The following is a 22018-nucleotide window of genomic DNA, read 5'->3' as shown; positions in this document are numbered from 1 at the left end:
AAAAAAAAGATATGCAAGTATGCATAAATATGTACATATGCTGTGTATGTGCATATTATAAGAAAAAATGAGCAGAAAATGACAGATCCTGATAGAAAAGAAGTGAGGAAAGGGATGAAAATGAAGTGGAAGGGAATTAGCATTTATTAAGCTTCTGCTACAAGGCCAGGCACCCAAAAAAGAAGCCAGTGTGGGGAACAAAGATGGGGATATGCAGTTACCTAGATGTTAAGGAAAGAACTTGTAAAATTATCTTCCTTAAAGGAGAGTGATGTAAAAATGAATGCTGGCAACCTGTCAGGGAGGGCTTGTCAAGCCATTCAGAGGGAGAACAGAAGGCTATGGGCACTGATTTTAGCTTTGTCTCCCCTAGATGCTGGGCTGCTGTCTTGCCATGAGATGAGTTATCTTTGAAGTTCTGCTGAGCAGTCTAGTTAGAATGACTTAAAAGTGCAAGTCCCTAAACAGGGTTCAGCTTCCCAGCATACAAATATGCTCAGAGAACCAGAAAAGGTTAGTAAAAAAACAGCCCAAGACATTTCCCTTTAAGCCCTAGGAAAAGCTAGTGGTATTCAAAATTAAAGGGATTCTGAAAGACTATATGTTGGAGGTTTCTGGATATTGGTATCAGTTTTTTGTTTGGGGGGTTTTTTCTTTTGTTTCACTCAGGGGGCCTCAAGATTTCTGTAATTGCATCTTGTGATTCCTCTGAGAAATTTGAGGTGATGGGCAGAGGGGACGGGTGACCTTGCAGAGTCCCTGGGCAGGTAGAGGTAGAGTCAAGCTTGGGATGTGACAAAGACAGAGGGATGAAAGTGATAGCTCATTCTGGAGAGCTTCAAAGTCCTCAGGAAGTCCTGTTTAGGAATTTCTGGCCAATTACAGGTTTTGCTTTGGTTGCTTTTGCTTTCTCTGCTCCCACTGCCCTAATATCACATCAGACGTCTTCAGCATCACCATGTTTATTACAAGAGACCTCTCTACCTCCACTTGCATTTTGGGTTAGATTGCATCATTCAGTCCAATTCTCCATCATTGCCTATGTCCACATTCTTTGCCACATAACTTTGCAGTGCTCTCCCACTGTGGTCAGGGGTTGGCTTGGCCTCTGTACACTGGACTATGCCATATAATTTTCCTTGGCCAATGAGATATTTAGAAGATATGATATAAGCACAGCATGGAAATGGACCTTCTTCAACACTGGGGCTTGCTTTTCTATCAGGAGAAGAATGACAAACATGTGGCACTAGCAAAGCCTACCAGTCAAGCCTACTTTAGAATAGAGCCCCCAACAAACCAACAGACATATACATAAGCTCAGCTGGTACGAACAGATGCACCCAGTCCAACTCCGATCAAAACGGCTAAAGCTTGCAGGTGTGTGATCAATAAATGATTACTGTTGGATGACCCTGGGGTTTTGTGAAAAAGCTAACTGATACAAGTGCTTTTTGGTCCATGTTCTTCATGTCTGCCAGAGTCATATTCCTAAAATGGAACTACAATGATCTTAAAATTATTTTGCCTAGGACCCTTCAACGACTTCTTGTTATGGGCTGAACTATGTTCCTCCAAAATTCATATGTTGAAGTCCTAAACCCCAGTAGCTCAAAATGTGACTGTATTTGGAAATGGAGTCATTGAAAATGTAATCAGCTAAGATGAGGTCATACCAGAGTATGGCAGGCCCCTAACTCAATATGACCTGTGTCCTTATAAAAGAGGAAATTTGGTGGTAGACATGCATGTAGGGAGAACGCTATGTGAACACAAAGGCAGAGATTGGGGTGGATGTGTCTAGAATCCAAAGAACATTAAAGATTCCAGAAATCTTCTAGAGGCTAAGAGAGAGAGAGAGAGAACAGATTCTCCTCCACAGCCCTCAAAAGGAGTTATCCTGCCAATACCTTGATCTCAGACTCTGGTCTCCAGAACTGCGAGACAATACATTCCTGTTATGTAAGCCATTCCCCATTACTTATAGGTTATAGTCTAAAGTCCTTCTAAAGATACATAAGTCCTTTCATGAGTTTGTCTCTGATCTCACTGTATCCCACTTGCTTCAGCCTTGCCCCATTCACAAGCCATGCTGAACTATTTACAGAGCTTCCACTGGCTGCTCAAGAGACATTGTTCATGCTGATCCCTTGGCCTCAAATGCCCTTGTGGTTACCTTCTACCTTCTAGTAGACCCCAGATCTTTACCTAGTTAACTTCTATTTATATTTCAAGCTCCAGGTTGGACATCATCTCTGGAAACTTCCTCCTGACTTTCTCCATCCTAACTGTAGGGTGATGTCCTACTAAAGCTCCTTATGCACACTATAGATATATTTCTATGACAGCAGTTATAAAACTGTGGCAAGTTGTTAGCTACACATCTGTGTCCTCATCAGCAGTATTGATAATGAACCTCTTGAAGCCAGGGTCATAAACTATCTGTTCTTGTATTCCTAGTAGCTAGCATGGTGCTTGGCACAGAGTGGCTGTGCAGCAAATGTCTGTGGAAAGAATATGTGTGTGTCTATGTGGAAATATCCAAACAGATGTGTTCTTGGCATAAGGGAGATATATTCTGCTTGTGTGACAACTGGCAGTTGAGTTTGCTTGGCATCAAAAGCACCCAATTAAAGACCAAACCTCACTTCTTTCTTTTTCTTCATTTCCTTCTTTCTCTATAACTACCCAATCTCACATGCTTTATAATGCTTTTAGATGTAAGTGACTGTGAATTATTATCAACTGTATGTCTTTCATCTTTAAGACTGACAGTCTAAGTTCAACATCTCTCAGGAGGGAGAGACTATTATAGCTATATTTTTGCTTACCAAGAGAATTGTTAATGGTTATCCTGGAGGGAAAAAAATCTATTAATATCCAACTCGTAAAGAAGCCTTAAGCTTACATTCTTCCTTTACTAATGAAATTCTTTCTGACTATACTGCCAGAATTGCTACATAACCATTTCACTGAGAAAAGAGACCAAGTTTGTAGTAAATTTTTTCTTTTACCTGTTTAGTTCTTATTTTGGAATCCGAAGACAGATTGTTGTAGGTATAATGTGCTTGTGTGACTCCACAGAAGAGAACAGCAACTATTCCTGAAATTAAAAAGCAGATCAGTCAAAACCAATTTTATTTTCCATCCAAGTCAAAGGGTAGGGCTATTCCCACCGGAAAATAGACTTGGTGTCAGTAGAGTTAAAACTGCTAGTAGTTACCATGATAATGAAACCTAGGTCAATCTTGCTACTTGCTTTAAACAGGGTTTAAACAGGGTCTTGAAGGATTAAACCTAAAGAAAAACATTAAGAAGTAGATTCTTCCTGGAGATAAACAGGTCCCTGTTCATGAGCTAGAAAAGTTATATTTGAAAACATGAACAAAAGACTGCATAGTCAACCCTGGGTTTTTCATAGCCAGTGCCAACTACTTTGCTGGATTTTAAACTAAATACTGGCTTATTTTCTGAAAGATATTTGCTTTCCACTGTACACTTTGGGTAGCCTGAAGAGGTTCCTGTCATACCGTAATTTAGTATTAAAAGTGACGAGTGACAAACCTAAGACATCTACAAGGGTTTTGCTGCCCCTGCCAATGCTCCTACTTGCCAAGCAAGAGAGAGGAGACCTTGTTTGCTCCTGTGCCTCTTTGGAAAGGCTAGGTGCTCTGTCCTGCTGCCGAACATACCGAAGGCATTCACTCCTTGAAAGTAAATGGTCTGTTCTTGTGTGATTCCTACCAACAGTGGACCTTTAGTTGCTTCTTGGCATCTGCAGGGTTTATTTCTTAAATCACATATCAGCTTTAAATGCAACATGAAGTCACACATACACTAGATGCTTTCTGGAGACATAGGAATAGCGACCCTGAGACCGATGTGCTATCTGTCCCCGGGCTCTGTTATTCTCTGTGTTATTGTCCCTGGGCTGGAGTGGGGAAGCAGTGGGAGCTTGCACTGTACTTTGGATTAAAGATTAGCTCAATTATGGGAAATTGGGCATAGAGGAGGGCTTTGGGAAAAATGCAAGATATAAGTATTCCTCGATTCAGACCAAGGGGATTGAATTGAATTTTAAGCAGCAAAATCTTTCCAACCAAAAACACTCATAAATTAAATGCTGATGATTCTTAAGAATATAGAGATATGTGAACTGAATACTGACATTTCAAGTGAATCTGCAACAAAGAACTTTAAAGAACTGAGCTTTTAAAAAATACGTAGACTGTATGCTTCCACTTACATGTTGGTTATTTTTCAGGTGAGTACTGGATAAAACATTGCTAACACATATTTACATAAGTGTGTAGAATCTACATGACTTATTGTCTTTTAACATTATGCTTCAAAATTTTAGACAAAAGAATAAAACAAGTAGGAAATTTTACCATGAAATATCTATTCAGTAGGTAATTCAACAGATTTTTTGGTAACTTCTCAGTTTCTTAGCATCTCTTCAGAAATTCTAAGACAAAAATGCTTATAAAATATTTTACTCATCATAGAATTTCTATTTTAAAAAGCAACAAATACCAGGGGAACTTTCAGTGTGCTGAAGCACTAAGTACTTCAAAGCACAAAGAGGATTACCCTGTATACTATTTTGGCATAAATCATTTCTCTTTATTTATTTAAAAATGTGACCTATGTCTGTCTAGTGTGTAGTCTATTAGGGGTTTTTCTGGGTGAGGTTTTGCTGACCTGTTCACTGTTGTGGAGCTGTTTTGACTAGATACTGATCTGTAGAGAAGTAGTAAATAAAAGGGCAGGTGTGTCTGTGTATGGATAGCAAATAAATTCATTTTAAGAACAAGAATAGGTAACAAAGAAGTGTTACAAAGGATAAGGAAGGGACTAAGATTGTCTGAATACCTACTGTGGGCCAAGAACAGTGGTTATTTCATTTACATCTTGTTTACTGCAGTGAGTTACTATCTCACCACAGGTTCACAACGGTTAAGCAGTCTCTCCCACTGCCTTCTTCTTTTTAGTAACAGCATCCATTCTTTCTGCTGCCCAGGGGGAAACTTTGGGACCACCCTAAGTGCACCTCTCACTGCAAATCAGCAATTTTGTTTACTTGTCCTTGAAAATACACCTTGAACCCAAACACTTCTCTACATCTCCATTCCTAGCATCCTTTTCCAAGCCACCATAACTTTTGGCCTGGATTACAATAGTAGCTTCCTAACTGGTCTCCCTGCCTCCCATGGTAGCCCCTAGCAATAATGCTTCTTGAAAAACTAGTCAGACCATGTCAGGCTTTTGCTCAAAACTTTGTAATGGATTCCTGTGGCTTAAGAGGTACTGCAAGATCTGTTCCTGCCCCTTCCCTACTCCCCACAACTTGCTGACCTCTTCTCTGACCACTCCCCTCCCTCTGCCTTACCTTTCAATATCCTCTCTAAGTGTGTTCTGCCAGGGACCCTTGCACTTCCTTCCAGGCCCTACTGTTTGGAAAGCTCTGCAGATATCCACATGGCTCCCTCCTTCCTTCAGATATCTGTTTAGATGTTACATGAACAGACAGGTCTTCTTCATCCACTCTGTACAAATTGTTCACTCTCATCGTTCTCTACTTGCTTTATTTTTTCCCTGTATTATATACTGCTACTTGATATTTTATATATTTATGTGTTTATTTTCTGCCTTCCTGAATGATATGGTTTGGCTGTGTCCCCACCCAAATCTCGTCTTGAATTGTAGTTCTCATAATTCCCACATGTTGTGGGAGGGACCTGGTGGGAGATAACTGAATCACGGGGGCAGCTCCCCCATACTGTTCTCTTGGTAGTGAATAAGTCTCACGAGATCTGATGATTTTATAAGGGTTTCCCCTTTCACTTGGCTCTCATTTCTCTCTTGTCTACTGCCATGTAAGGTGTGCCTTTCACCTTCCACCATGATTGTGAGGCCTCCCCAGCTACATGGAACTGTGAGTCCATTAAACCTCTTTTTCTTTATAAATTTTCCAGTCTTAAACATGTCTTTATCAGCAGCATGAAAACAGACGAATACACTGTAACACAAGGCAAAGCTCATTGAAGGCAGAGGGATTCCTAACGCTTAGAGCAGTACCAGGCACATGGTAGGCACTCCGTATTTGTTGAATAAATACAAATGCAGATTCAACATTTATTTGTTGAATAAGTAAGTGAACATTTCTATCTCTATTGAACAAGTAAGACACTAAAGTAATTTACTCAAGGTCACCTCTAAAGCGACAGAGCTGAGATCAAATAGTCCATAGACTCCCTGTGCTTTTCTGCCTATATTAGACTATCTGTGAATGTTTTAAGGTGATCTTAAGCCATCTAAAAAATACCATTTCTGATATCCCAGGAAGTAGCCACAGATTTTATGAAAAAGATTGCATATCTGAACTAACTGGGCTTATCATTGGAGAATATTTTCCCTAGTGGCTGCATTGGTTATCATTTCCTTGCCTCCAGTAGAAAACTAACAGGCTATGTTGTTGCTAAATACCTTTTGAGTCTTGTATGGATGGATATGTCATATAAACAACAAACAATGGAGAATGAACCCGTATGACCAGAGGCTTGGTGTTGTAATGAAAATAAAACAACAAAATTGATCTGACCCTTAGTATTAGCATACACAATCATAATTCCATAGCTTAGTAATTAATTCACACAAATTACTGCAATTAGTATGACTCTTACAAGCCAAACACATTTTGAAAATGTCTCATCTAAATACATCTATTATCTATAAAATTCTCCACCACTGAAACAAATTCAAAATTGACTGTTTTTCTACCTTACGAAAGAACATTTTAATTGTCACTATGTTTTTCCATACTCATGCTTGTGAGCCCTAGCTGTGCTGCTGTTATGTGAGGTCCTAAATAGTTCTCTTAAATTCTATGAACCTCAGATTCTTGTGTGTAAGAAAGAGGGTGAGGGGGACCCTCAAGGGACCCAGAAATGCTTTTTGTGCCAGTCATCAAATTAGTGTCTCAGCTCCAAATCCACCCATCTTTACTGGCTCCGTGATCCTGGCACTGGGGTCCTACAAACCATGCTTCCCTTTGCCAGTGCTGTTGGATCCTGCCAGTATGAAGTGCCAGAGGATGACTAGAACCCAGTGGAGGAGAGAAGGGCTTGCTCCTTCCTATTTGCCTGCTCTTCCTGTTAGCTTCATCTCAGCAATGACACACCCCAGAGAGGGCAGCCAGGCAGTGTCCTTAGAATTCTGGATCCTAGCCCAGTTGTTCCCTCCTAGGGGCTTCTGGATTCATTTCCCTTTGCTCCTCCTACTCCTAGGGTTCACACTTGCTTCCTGTAAATATTACCTCTCTGATACCTTTGTGCACACTTTGTACCTTTTGAGATCTCCACCAACTCTCTACCCAATTTCCTGAATTAAACTCTGTCAATAGCCAGATTGTTTTCTTTTTTTCTGAGTGAATCCTGGCTGATATTCTCTTGTGGGTATCTTCTCTTTCTAAACTTTGATAAGTCTTGGAAACCACAGTTTTCCATTTGAAAGTAAAATCCAACTCATATCTTCCCTGTCATAACTGAAACAATGAGGAACACTAGGGGCAGGCAAGACCCTGTGTGGTCCAAGAGAACTGGGACTCATCCTCTTTTTAATCCTACCTATGGTTGGAATTGGTATTTTTAAAAAGTGATGTGGTTATATGGTTTGGCTGTGTCCCCACTCACATCTCATTTTGAATTGAGGTTCTCATAATCCCCATGTGTCATGGGAGGAACCCAGTGGGAAGTGCCTGGAGCATGGGTGTGGTTTCCCCCATGCTGTTCTCATGATAGTGAGTGAGTTCTCACTAGATCTGATGGTTTTATATGTGTCTGGCATTTCCCCTGCTTGCACTCATTCTCTCTCTTGCCACCCTGTGAAGATGTGCCTTCTGCCAGAATTGTAAGTTTCCTGAAGCCTCCTCAGCCAAGCAGAACTGCGAGTCAATTAAACATCTTTTCTTTATAAATTACCCAGTCTCAGGTATTTCTTCATAGCAATGTGACAATGGACTAATACAGTAAATTGGCATTGAGTGGGGTAGGATGTTGGTATAAGGGTATTCAAAAATGTCGATGCAACTTTGGAACTGGGTAACAGGCAGAGGTTGGAACAGTTTGGAGGGCTCAGAAGAAGACAGGAAAATGAGGGAAAGTTCAGAACTTCCTAGAGACTTGGGGGACTCAGAAGACAGGAAGAGATGGGAAAGGTTGGAACTTCCTAGAGACTTGCTGAATAGCTTTGACTAAAATGCTGATAGTGACATGGACAATGAAGTCCAGGGTATGTTGTTCTCAGATGAGGAACTTGTTGGGAACTGGAGTAAAGGTGACTCTTGCTATGCTTTAGCAAAGAGACTGGTGGCATTTTGTCCCTGCCCTGGAGATCTGTGGAAATTTGAACTTGAGAGAGATAATTTAGGGTATCTGGTGGAAGAAATTTCTAAGCAGCAAAGTATTCAAGAGAACTCAAAGCATAAAACTTGGGAAAATTTGCAACCTGACAGTACAATAGAAAAAAATAAAACCATTTTTCTGGGGAGAAATTCAAGACCACTGCAAAAATTTACATAAGTAATGAGAAGCCAAATGTTAATCACCAAAACAATGGGTAATATGTCTCCAGGGCATGTCAGAGACCTTCACAACAGCCCCTCCCATCACAGGCCTGGAGGCTTAGGAGAAAAAAATGGTTTCATGGGCCTGGCCCAGGCCTGCCCTGCTCTGTGCAGCCTCAGGACGTGGTACCCTGTGTCTCAACTGCTTTAGCTCCAACTTCTACATGGTGTGGAGACTGTGGGTACACAGAAGTTAATAACTGAGAATTGGGAACCTCCACCTAGATTTCAGAGGATGTATGGAAATGCCTAGATATACAGGCAGAAGTTTGCTACAGTGGTGGAACCCTCATGGAGAACCTCTGCTAGGGTAGTATGGAAGGAAAATGTTGAATTGGAACCCACACAGTCTCCACTAGGGCACTGCCTAGTGGAGCTGTGGGAAGAGGACCACTGCCCTCTAGACCCCAGAATGGTAGATCCACTGACAGCTTGCACCATGCACCTGGAAAAGCAACAGACACTCAACACCAGCCCATGAAAGCAGCTGAGACAGGGTTGTACCCTACAAAGCCACAGGGTCAGAGATGCCTAAGACTGTGGGAGCCCAAGTCTTGCATCAACATGACCTGGATGTGAAACGTGGAGTCAAAGGAGATCATTTTGGAACTTTAAGGTTTAATGACTGACGTAATAGATTTTGGACTTGCATGGGGCCTGTACCTCCTTTGTTATGGCCAATTTCTCTTGTGTGGAATGCAATGCCTGTACCCTTGTTGTATCTAGGAAGTAACTAACTTGCTTTTGATTTTACAGGCTCATAGGCAGAAGCGACTTGCCTTGTCTCAGATGGGACTTTGGACTTGGACTTTTGGGTTAATGCTGGAATAAGTTAAGACTTTGGGGGGCTGTTGGAAGGACATTATTGTGTTTTGAAATGTGAGATACGAGATTTGGGAGGGCCAGGGGCAGAATGTTATGGCTTGGCTGTGTCCTCACCCAAATCTAATCTTGAATTATAGTTCCCATAATCCCCACGTGTTATGGGAGGAACCTGGTGGGAAGTAATTGGATCATAGGGACCGTTTCCCCCATGCTGTTCTCATGATAGTAAGCGAGTTCTCACTAGATCTGATGATTTTATAAGCATCAGGTATTTCCCCTTCTTGCACTCTTTCTCTCTGCTGCCGCCCTGAGAAGAGGTGCCTTCCGCTATGATTGTAAGCTTCCTGAGGCCTCCCCAGCCATGTGGAACTGTGAGTCAATTAAATCTCTCTTTATAAATTACCCAGTCTTGGGTATTTCTTCACAGCAGTGTGAGAATGAATAATATCCAGCCTTTATACTGGAACAAGTGGTTTGGAGAGAGAAATATGTTAGACCTGGAACTATTAATGAGGCATAGCCCAGACTTGGATTTATGTCTTCCAATTCCCAATCCCATAATCCTTTTAAAACACAAGCACTATCCTATGGTAGAGTAGCTACTGTGACGTGTAAGTGTAAAAATGCAGTTCCCATTATATGTTTGAGCTGAAAGATTATCTGCCAGCATTGTAGTAGAAAGGATTCTTTTCTTAAAGTCTGGATTTCCTCCAATTCTGAAGGCCTGTCATTTTCCTTTGTATTACTTCATTAATCCACTAGGATGAACCCTTCAATTCAGTCTTTTTTTTTTTTTTTTTTCAGGTCAAAGAAATAATACTGGTTCCAGATGAAATCTTTAGGCATTTTGAATAGAGGTCAATTTTCTCAATAAGTGAAGACAAGAAAAACTTACCGGCTTTCGAAATTGTTTCAATTTCAAACAAGTCTAAAGTAAAATTTAAAAATATATTGTTACCATATCTTCCACTCATAAGAACTTCATTTTTTCAAATAAGCTATGAGGTTTAAAGAGAAACTCCAAAAGTCTTCTCCACATAGAAAAGGATGTTTTTAAATCTCTAGAACACAAAACTTCAGATCAAAGGGCATGGAAAATAGTGAGTTCTGATGACTCTGCCCAAGTGACAGAAGTAGTTCACCCCACAAAGGAACCCACCCCTCTCTCCTTCTCTCTTACTGCTGTTTCTTACCATTTTGCCTTGCCTGTTCTTGTCACTTCCAGGCTTTGCTTAATTTACAGCTTATATCAGTGTCCTCTCCATATATCAGAAGCCACTTGACTGCACTTGGAAGTGCAACAGTGGCCCAAGAATCCACGAGGCAATGACTCTGTCCAGTGTTTCTTGAATATTAATGTACATCTGAATCACCAAATCACCCGGGGAACTTGTTAAAATGCAGATTCTCCTTCAGTAGGTTTGGGGTAGAGCCCCCAATTCTGCATTTTTATGCTATTAGGGGATGTCCATGATGCTGGTCCTTGGACCAGACTTTGAGGAGAAAGTCTCTCACTAACGTCTGGGTCTAGGTATCAACTTACCCTTGCTAAGAGTTGGCTCTGACCTTGTATGTCTCCAGAAGAGATTTTTCCCTTATTCTTGACCTTTTAGCATTTTGGAACAATTATAAGACATCTTAAAAGGAGTACCATCATTTTTGCTACCCTTCTTTTTGGCTTATAAATATCTTTTGCTAACTTCAAAAAATGTTTCAAAATTATATTTTTGTGTTTTATTCTTTGGTTTTCTTTTTCTAGTTTTCCAGAATTGACATGGTTCTGTGAAGTCATTTTAGTTTCAGAGAGTAATTATTATCAAGAAAATCTGAGAGGTTTTAAATTTTTTTTACTTTACTTTAAAATTATTTCCTTTTCATCCCAACAATATTGGAATGTGAAAAAATTACATAAAATAAAATTGATGATATACTTTACCACCAAAAAGTTGAATAAAACTTTTTCTTTCAAAAAAAAGGAAACAAATAAATCACATCTTTTGATCACAATGTTATAAGGCTGTCATATTTTTTACCACAATGTTATGAGACTGAAAATTAAAAAAGCATAGGCTAAATAAATGTATCCACTGGAGACTTTAAAATGCATTTTTTTAATTAAAATTTGAGTTGAGGCCAAACGCAGTGGCTCATGCCTGTAATCCCAGCACTTTGGGAGGCTGAGGAAGGCTGATCACCTGAGGTCAGGAGTTCGAGACCAGCCTGGTCAAAATGGCAAAACTCCGTCTCTACTAAAAATACAAAAACTAGCCAGGCATGGTGGTGTGCACCTGTAATCCCAGCTACTTGGGACGTTGAGGCAGGAGAATTGTTTGAACTCTGGAGGTGCAAGTTGCAGTGAGCTGAGGTTATGCCATTGTACTCCAGCCTGGGCAATAAGAGTGAAACTCCATCTCAAAATAAATAAATAAATAAATAAATAAATAAATAAATAAATAAATTGAGTTGAAGGTGAAATCAAATGTGAAATTTCAGATTACTTATAAATAAATAACAATAAGTTTATACCACACACCCTATCAAAACCAATGGGATAAAAATCAAATAATTATTTAGTGGAAAATTGATAGTCTTATGTGCATTTTATTAGGACAAAAAGATTGAAAATCAGTAGACTATTTACCTCAAGAAAGTGGACAAGGGACATAAAAATAGACCCAATGTAAGCAGAAAAAAACTTGACAAAGAAAAATGAAAAAGCAGCCAAAAAGAATATATGAAAAAGAAGACTTGGCCACTAAAATACAGAGCTGTAAAATAAGAGGTCCATACCTCGCAGCCCCTGTGGTATCTTGGGCCTCAATGCTTCCCAGGTTGCCATTCTCTGGCCATGGCTACAGGCATAACATGATGATGCTGGCCAATAGCTTCACCCTACTGAGACTTAATGTTCTCATCTGGCTAGTGGCTACCAGTCTCAGAGGTCTGTTTCTAGTATAATGCAATATAATGGATATTAAAATGCTTTACAAACTCAATACTCTTAAGTAAATATAGGGTTTTGCCATAAATATTAGGAGATGAAACGAAGAAGACAAGAAGGAATAACTTGGAGAAACTCATTTCAGGGATAAACACAGCAACATTTCCTATTTAACAAGTGACTGGGAGATAGTACATGCTTTGCACATTCTATGCCCTTTTTCACCTTTGTTGTCTTCTCTTCACCTTTAACTCCTGCATCAAGGAAATCAGGTAGAAATGTGCTTGCTCTTCTTAGTAATCTAAACTTAGACAATTCTCAGTAATGTCACAATTAAGCTACCAGACTTACATGAGTGAGTTTGGTATCTGGTATTTTTCCACTCAATTGCTAGTTATCTGTTGAGATTCTATACCGAGTAAAGCACTGACCATGGGTATGAGGAACACAAGAATGAATAAAGCAGGCCTAGGCCTCAAGCGGCTTTATGTCTCCTAACAGAGATAAGATATATACAAAGACATCTAAAACTGGGTAGAATAGTGGGTGATAATAAAGGAATTCTCAAAGGGAGTAATTTCTTTAAGGCTAGAAAAGCTGAGAGAGGGATGAAGAATGTTTTCCTGAAAGTGGCAGAGGCATTTAGATCTTGAAAGATGAGGAAAATTTGGGAGTGCAGGTTCATGGGGAGGGACTTCAGCAAGAGCAAAGGGAGAGAGGCAGGTGATTGCGGGGCGTATCTGAGAAACATGCACTTTACCAGCACACTTGGGCTTATCCATTATAGATAGGGAATAAATACACATGAATTAATTTAAAAATTTTTTGAATACAAAACTTAATAGGAGAAACAATTAATAAACTCTATGCTTAATTGTCAAACTATTTATTATAAGCACTAAGGTGTTTATCTTGCATGTTTTGTTAGGCCTGGTATACAAAAAATTAGAAATATAAAATACCTAGTATGTCTATCCTCTGATGGCAAAATATTTCTTCATTTGCTTTCCCAGTAAAAATAAAATCTGATCATTCTCTTTCCATCTCTGCTGGAAAAACAAGCAATCCTTAAATGCAACTCCTGTGTTACATGTCTAAGATCTTAGATTTAAATTGTATGTTTGGGGCCCTGCAGCAATGATGAATGGACTCAACTACATACATCTGGGTTCATGTGGAGTGGGTCATGCTCAAAAATATCTGGAACCTAAAATAAATAAGGGACTCTGAAAGAAATCAGGAGGTGGCCTACAAAAAATAATAAGAGCATCTGACTCATGTTTGTGCACAACACTACCTTTCAGTGTTTGTACAGTGAGATTTTAGTGGTGGGCAAGAGCCCAAAGGATTGACTGCAGGGACTCATTTACACAGTTTTGGATAAGAACTAGAACCAACACTTTTTGATGCTATCTAAAAGAACTGTTTTGAAAAACCACAAAGAGGCACACGGTTCAACTCAAGTTAATTGGCAAGCAAAGAAATTTAGGAAACAGCATGAGGAGATCTATGATTCTTGGGGAAAAATAATGATTCTGCTGGCAAGTAAATTATTTCCAGAGAGATCAATTTTCAGAGAACAATTAATTCCTTTTGTTTAACACAGTACCGTTTATACAGTTCTCCATGACTTCCACTTCTGGACCCTCTCAGAAAGCATTAGTGCTACTAAATATAGTATGTCTATTTACTTGTTGATATGATAAAACTTCAATGTGTGGTTGTAAATTATGTAAGAAAAAATGTGCAATACTGGGTCAGAAAACATAGGATCTGTCTGGTCATAGTTCAGACACTTTGCTAGTTTGATGACTGGTGCAATTTAAATCCATTGCCTCGTCCATTGCTTCCTCCTCACTAAATTGAGGAAGGTAGTCTGTTCAGTGGTTTTCAAATAGGGGTGTATAAGACAATCCAAGCAAGGAGGAAGAAAACGTAAGATCATCATAATTTTAATTAGTACTTTTGTATATTCTAAGGTAATATAATTACCCTTGTGGGTAAAAAAACCCAAAACGAACATTAATGTATAAGCATTTGTTACATAATAAATCTATTTTATTTCTTGCCAATAAGGGTCAAGAAACTCTGGCAAGCCTTGCTCTAGATGACCTCTAAGCACCTTCCAATTGTAAATGTCTGTGATATAAATGGTTCCGTTTTTACATTTGCTTCAAGGTCTGCATACACGGGATCGAAGAATTGCATGGGGTTTAACAGCTTCACTTGACTTCCTGTCAACTAGATTACCCAGTGTCTCCCTCTTGACTCCTATCTCTTCAAGAGCTAGGTTCCTGACCTGCTGTATTATCGCTGACCCATAACAGTGTCCAGCACATCAGGTACTCAAATACACATCTGTCAAAGGAATGAACTTCTACTTCAAGAAACGTTTATGTGCTTTGAAAAGAGAACACACAGAGATTAACCCTAATTCTTACATAGGAATAAATGTTTATATGAATTTATTCCTGGCAGGGTCCATTGTCTTCTAATAAATTTTCTTATTCAAGACTATTGTCACATACAGTCTCTGCTTCTGATAACATTACTCCAGAATTCTTTACTCATTAAAAGTTGATGAAGCCATCAGATACAGAAGTAGAAAAATAAGTGTCACATGAAGCATGCTTTGCCTTGACATTAAATGCAGACTTGAAGAGTTTCTAAGACTAGAGAATATTGCATTTTTGGACAGGAATATTGATTATATCACCAGAACACAGAAAAAAAATGAGTAAGAAAGAAAAAAAATGCGTCTTGCCCTCAGATGGTCCTCTGATGGGTTATTTTTCATGCCACATTTTATTTATTTTTGATCTACTAAGAAGAGAGATTTCTGACAGGTTTCCTACAATCACTGAAAGTGAACCTGGAACTGAGAAGTCAAAGATTTAACAAAATGGAAAAATCCTTCAGGCAATATGAAAGTATCCAGTTTTCCAAAGAGTAAAATTACTGTCTAGTTCACCATATTTGGCAACTCCACAGTCGGCAGATTAATAATGCATCTGTGGAATATAAGAGCATCAATATAGAAAACAGCATGAATCTATGTTCTTATTTCTGAGTCCTCCAATGCTGAGTATAGATATGCACTTAAGTGTTACTTCAAATCTATGTTGCCAGGTTTAGAAATTTTTGTTTAAACATATCCTCTATGTAAATTCTTCATAACATAGCAATGAGTACTTATGCAAATTATCTTGAGGTCTGGAGAAGAAGGAAAAACCTGTTTTGCTTAGATCCCTGGCATGGCACCTCAAGTTTTGGTGTTCATTAGGCTTACCCTCCTTACCCTGGTCTCGTTCTAGTTCCCATTTCCTTGGAGACAGCTAACACGTTTACATCAATGTCACCTAAACCTGCGATCAGCAATCTCACCCCAGATGTCCAGGCCAGTTGCCCACTGTACTTTTCCACGTGAATATTGTACCCTTCTGTGGAATTCTGAAGGTCCTGGAATGAACTGATTATTGTGTCTCCTTTTGGCTGCATGTATTCACTCACTTGTATTCTCCATTTTGGTGAAATGAACCACTGACCCAACAGACATAAAAACCTGGGAATTATCCTTGACTTCCTTTTCTTCTTCACCCATGTGTTATTTGTGCCATCTTCTGACAATTTTCTACATGCCTAAGCAGAATGTGGTTCTTGGGAAATAATTTTACCTCTTTCCCTATGTCTTCTGGCACCACGAAGAGTTGTTAAATAATGACTGAAAACATTTACAGTGAAGAAAGCAGGGGTAAATTTGTCCACTACTTTAGCTACATGTGCAGGTTGTTTGAATATTGAAATGAAGAGCTATTCGGTTCAAGGAAGTGCAGGTGTGAGTTAATGAGTTATTATGTGAGAAGACATATTTTACACCTGTGTTTATTGAGATGGCATCATTGCATGTTTGCCTTTGGTTCAGTGTGCTGGTTAACTAACCCCCTTGAGAATTGTAGGCACTATTTCTGCAGCTTAAACGCCTAACATTTTGAGCCTCAGGGTTTTTTTTCTTCCCCAGCTTGGAAATCACTCTCACCTCACCTCATTTGTTGGTGGATTGTTGGTTAAGTTGGATTCACCTGGTTCTGTCAATAAAAAAGCAAACCAGTTTTAAGGTAAGAGATGCTGGCGAATGACATGTTTTTGGAGGCTAAAACTGGCCAGATTTGTTTTGAGAAACAATTCAAACTAAGTCCCCTCGTGGAGATTTGTTTTATTTACTGAGCTCCAGAAATACATTTCCCATTCAGTCATGCAATGCATCAGTGGCCAGCCAAATGGAACACATTCACCTTTGAGCTAAAAGCCTTCTTAAGAGTTTGAAAACAATTTTTGCCCAAGTGAGAAATGATGAGATGAGAAATAATAAGCCAACTTACTTACTCAGACAAGTGAAATCTCAACATGTCCAGTAATAGTCATTTCATTTGGAAATCTCTCCTCCTTATCTATTGCAAAATAGACTTTCTCAAGTTCCCCTTCTTCCTCACTGCTTACTCTACAAAAGCCTTTTACGAACTGACTTGACAAATATACAGCACCTGAGTTTCCAAGTGCAGCTTTTCCTATCATGGCAATGTAATTAGGCCCTTGTGATTTGAGACCAGTAGGAGAACAGGCTTGGGGGAAGGGACTGAGATGATTTAACTGTTTGTGTTGTAAACACAACTTGCATGTGCTAAGCACTTCTTTCTTTCAGACATCTTGGTCAATTCCTTAATGAATGGGCCTGAGTGTTACTTGTTTTTAACTTTCTACACTTTCATTGTTTTTAAGAGTTGTTTACTTTCTAGAATCAGACTACAAAGCCCAGCCCCATTACTTAATGATCAGGACTTTTTTTCCTTCATATTTCTGGATTCTTGTTTTCTTAAATGGAAGTTATTCTAAGCTGAGTAAATAGTGTTCTATACTGTTTAACTTTTTGTATGAGAAAATGAGGTATGCCAGTGGCCCTCTTCCTCTCCTTTGCCTCCAATGAACATAAAATTGCCCTAGGAATCTAAAAATGGAAGCTGCCTTTATTACAGCAATGCCTGGAAGCAGAGAAATCATTAGACATGGTGTCAATGTTGCCATTAGAAATCTCACTCTTTGGGTGTTTAATGACTGTCCCTGAAAGCTTGCTTCTGGCGAAAACCTGACCCCTAAAGTCTCAGCTGGGAAACAGAGCATATAAATGAATTTTCAAACAACCTGTCCAGCTGTGCTTTTCCGTTATCTTCATAAACTAGAAAGCAGCTTCTATGACAGGATTCAATTCCATTAGAGATTACACTATAAATAATACTGCTGAAGTATTTTCAATATTCATTTTAAAATAATGGCTCAGTAACCTAATGACTTTTAGAAAACAGGCCTCTGCACAAGAAAATTCTACCTGATCCAAAATTAGGCAGTCATGCATACCAGGTACCTCATGGAGAGAATTCCTTAGGGTCATGTATTTACCCAAAAGCCACATTCTGTATGTGTACAATGTCCTTCTATTACAAAGTAATAAATTCCTTTGACTTTAGCAGTAAGGAAAATAGAGATGCCAATTATTAGGATGACTTATTCCAATCCTTTAGCAAGTCAGCTAAGATCCAGAAACCAGAGACACATGCCTCGGTGGCTGATTTTGTAAGGAGGGCAGACACATCTGTATATGTTGTCTTCTTTCTATGCTCTCTGGATTTGTGAGAAGTCCCTGATGTCCATTTCTCTGTGCATACTCTCATCCTCCATAAAGACTTCTCACTTGCATTTTATATTCTGCCCAATCTTCCCAAATAAATGTTTTCTCAATGTGCTTGTATATTTCAAGTAGCAGAGATTCAGATTTCTGGGTAACAGAAACACCAGCCTTCATTTGCATGTCTAAAAGCCACTTGTTTCCATAAAACCAAGTTCTATGTGACTATTGAACACTGGCAGGTGCAATTTCCAAGAGACTGAGATGAGGTGGCTGCAAATGTGGCCCTTGAAGTAAAAGATGATCAAAATAAATCAAATGATCATCATGAAATTAGTAACAACTGAAAGTGAACACAGGCGATGTGTTAATGAGCAAGCTGCTTACACTGAAGTGTTCATGATGAATCTGATAAGAAGCTGAATTGGAAAGGATAATGAACACTGCAAACTGTCTTTAAAAGCTTGATTCTTTTTGTTTGTTTATCAGTATGCACCTGGCATAAGATGGCCCCCCCCCAAGTATCCTAGCCTAGAGGCTGTGCTGTCTTTGAGACTCTCTTCCCTTCTGATCTGTCACAAAGTTATACAGTTTCTTCTGTTGAAATACTTAATGGACTTTTCCTTCCTTTGTACCATTTAGATTTCTTTGTTTGCAAGTAATAAAAACAGACTCTGGCTAACATAATCAGAAAGGAATTTATTGGAAGGAAGTGTGATAGCTCTTAGAAAGGAGGCATCATGGCTGCTCCAGGGATCTGGTGGCAGGAATAAATAAATAGAGGTTCTCAATAGGGCTCTGCTATTGAACAGGTGCCAGGAGTTATACATCCTCCTCTCTCCCTCCTAAAGTTTTACATACCAGGGGAACAGTGTCTAGTTGACCTAGCTTCAGATGTCCTCATTCTCTTTTTCAGGGGAGGGTGGGACACATTGATTAGAAGATGTTATCCATTGGAGTCGGGGGTAGTTTCCTGAGAGACATCAGGATGCTATTACCAGTGGAAGTAAGAATGTGTGCTGGGCAGCCAGAACCAACACGTGTCCACCACATTCCTCTAGACAGAGCTCTTCCTTTCATGCCTATATGTCTTCATTTTTTAACTTAATAGTCGGGAAAATAAAGTTACAGATTAATGAAATTTATGATATATCATTTACTTGATGTATGGATCTGCTGTGAAATATTTGGACCAGTGGATGTGTAAAATCTGTAGGAATATTATCAGGCACAGAACACTTACTACCTTATAAAGTGATCTGTTATTCAGGGTTTTGGAGTTTTTTTCTTTTGTTGAATGAAAAGTATTCATTCCACTGCTCAAACGATATTTATTTTGTGCCTACAATGGTTCAGTCATTCTTTTGATGCTGATAAAGCCCTCCTGAACTTGACAGTCTAACTTCTGCCCATTAATCCTAATTCTACATCAGCTCTAATTTTGTACTTTAGAACTAGAGAGAGTAAATCAAACAGTGCAGTGCAATCTAGATGCACATATATGAACAATAACCAGTTAGAAACTATAAAGAAAGAAGTTCTCATTTACTATAGCACCCCAAAATATAAAGTAGCTGCTAAAAAGGTACTTAACAAGAAATTTGTAGGTCTAATGTGAAGACAACTATAAAAATTTACTGAGAGCCATAAAATAAGACTCAAATAAATGGAGAGTCATAACATATTCCTGGGTGGGAAGACTTGATGTTATAAAAATGCCATTTCTCTTCAAATTAATCTAAAAATTTAATATACCCCAATTATAATTCCAAAATTATTTTCTGTTTGGAACATGTTATTTTCAAGTCCATCAGGAATAATAAATACATAAGTATAGCAAAGGAGCTTTTGAATGTGGGGAAGAGGAGTAAAAGATTGACCTACTAGATATTAAAATAAACCACGAAGCTGAAATAATTGACACAGTGAATATCAAACATTCAGTGGAACAAATGACAGCCCAGAACATATAGATACACATACGCATACATGTGTGTGTACATACACAGACATTTTAAGTAGGTAAAAGTTGATGGGTGTTAGGACAAGTGACTTATCATCTGGGAAGAAAATCAAATCACTACTATACCCCACACCTCATATCAAAACATATTCCAGTTGGTTTCTGATGCAAAAGCAAAATCAAACAACTTTTAACAGAAATTATACAGTGCCATTAAGAAACGCTTGGGTTTTCTACACATTTTTTTCTTTTTTATTATCTTTTAGGCTGCTAAGTTTGTAGACATATCATCCACTTGGGCTTTCTAAGGAGGCGATATAATTAACCACATAAAACTTGAAAATGCCTATGCTAACCCCTTTCCCTTACCCAAACGAACAAAACAGGACATAGTTAAAAGGTACAAATTGGAGAATATTTATAGCCTATATGACAGTCAAAGGTTAATTTTCTTTTCTTTCTTTTTTTTTTTAAGAGACAGGGTATCTCTTTGTTGACCAGGCTAGAATGCAGTTGTGTGATAGCACACTGCAGTCTTGAACTCCTGGGCTCAAGCAGTCCTCCTGCCTCAGCCTCCCTGGTAGCTAGGACCACAGTGTGGGCCACCATGCCCACATCAGTTTTTTTTTTTTTGGTAGAGACTGGGTCTCACTATGTTGTCCACTCTGGTTTGGAACTCTTGGGTTCAAGCAATCCTGCCCGCTTGGCTTCCCAAAGTGCTGGGATTACAGAAATGAGCCATTGGTCCTAGCCAATTTTCTCCATAGATAAAGAGTAACTAAACTATAATGTGACAAAGATAAACATCTCAACAGGAAAAAAGTAACAACAAAAAAGGTAACAAAGGGCATAAACTGGTAGCTCACCAAAGAAGAAATACAAACAGCAAATGACATGTAATTAAAAAAGCTTTTCCTTCATAAAAATATAACAAATGAAACCAGAAGAAAATGGAACTTGATTATCAAATTGCTAGTGATTAATAACATTTGGCGGGGGCTCGCCCAAGATGGCCAAATAGGAACAGCTCCAGCCTCCAGCTCCCAGCGTGAGTGACACAGAAGACGGGTGATTTCCGCATTTTCAACTGAGGTATCAGGTTCATCTCATTGGGGAGTGCTGGACAATCGGTGCTGGTCAGCTAGTGCAGCCCGACCAGCGAGAGCTGAAGCAGGGTGAGGCATTGCCTCACCTGGGAAGCGCAAGGGGTAAGGGAATCCCTTTTCCTAGCCAAGAGAAAGTGAGACACACAACACCTGAAAAATCGTGTAACTCCCACCCTAATACCGCACTTTACCAAGGGTCTTAGCAAACGGCACACTAGGAGATTATATCCCACACCTGGCCTGGAGGGTCCCATGCCCACGGAGCCTCCCTCATTGCTAGCACAGCAGTCTGAGATCTAACTGCAAGGCGGAGGCTAGGCTGGGGGAGGGGTGCCCGCCATTGCTGAGGTTTAAGTGGGTAAACAAAGCCACCTGGAAGCTCGAATTGGGTGGAGCCCACCGCAGCTCAAGGAGGCCGGCCTGCCTTTGTAGACTCCTCCTCTGGGGACAGGGCATAGCTAAACAAAAAGCAGCAGAGACCTCAGCAGAGGTAAATGCCCCTGTCTGATAGCTTTAAAGAGAACAGAGGATCTCCCAGCATGGAGGTTGAGATCTGAGAACAGACAGACTGCCTGCTCAAGTGGGTCCCTGATCCCTGAGTAGCCTAACTGGGAGACATCGCCCACTAGGTGCAGACTGACACCTCACATCTCACACAGTAGGGTACACCCCTGAGACGAAGCTTCCAGAGCAAGAATCAGACAGCAACACTCGCGGTGCAGCAATATTCTATCTCCTGCAGCCTCCGCTGCTGATACCCAGGCAAACAGGGTCTGTAGTGGTGTAGTGGACCTCAAGCAAACTCCAACAGACCTACAGCTGAGGGTCCTCACTGTTAGAAGGAAAACTAACAAACAGAAAGGACACCCACACCAAAACC

General features: G+C 39.6%; 1 protein-coding gene across 1 annotated transcript in view; it reads right to left on the bottom strand.

The window, feature by feature from the left end:
* SLC9A9 (solute carrier family 9, subfamily A (NHE9, cation proton antiporter 9), member 9) overlaps positions 1-22018 on the bottom strand; it is a 611074-nt gene that overhangs the window by 297542 nt on the left and 291514 nt on the right. Inside the window, exon 9 of the mRNA XM_011958071.1 lies at positions 3015-3103. Coding sequence (XP_011813461.1) covers positions 3015-3103 — 89 coding nt within the window. The remainder of the gene's footprint in view (positions 1-3014; positions 3104-22018) is intronic.

Source organism: Colobus angolensis, unplaced genomic scaffold (genome assembly GCF_000951035.1).
Source record: "Colobus angolensis palliatus isolate OR3802 unplaced genomic scaffold, Cang.pa_1.0 Scaffold46, whole genome shotgun sequence".
NCBI lineage: Eukaryota > Metazoa > Chordata > Mammalia > Primates > Cercopithecidae > Colobus > Colobus angolensis.
The sequence above is the reverse complement of the archived record's forward strand: the minus strand, read 5'-3'. Positions and strand labels throughout refer to the sequence as shown.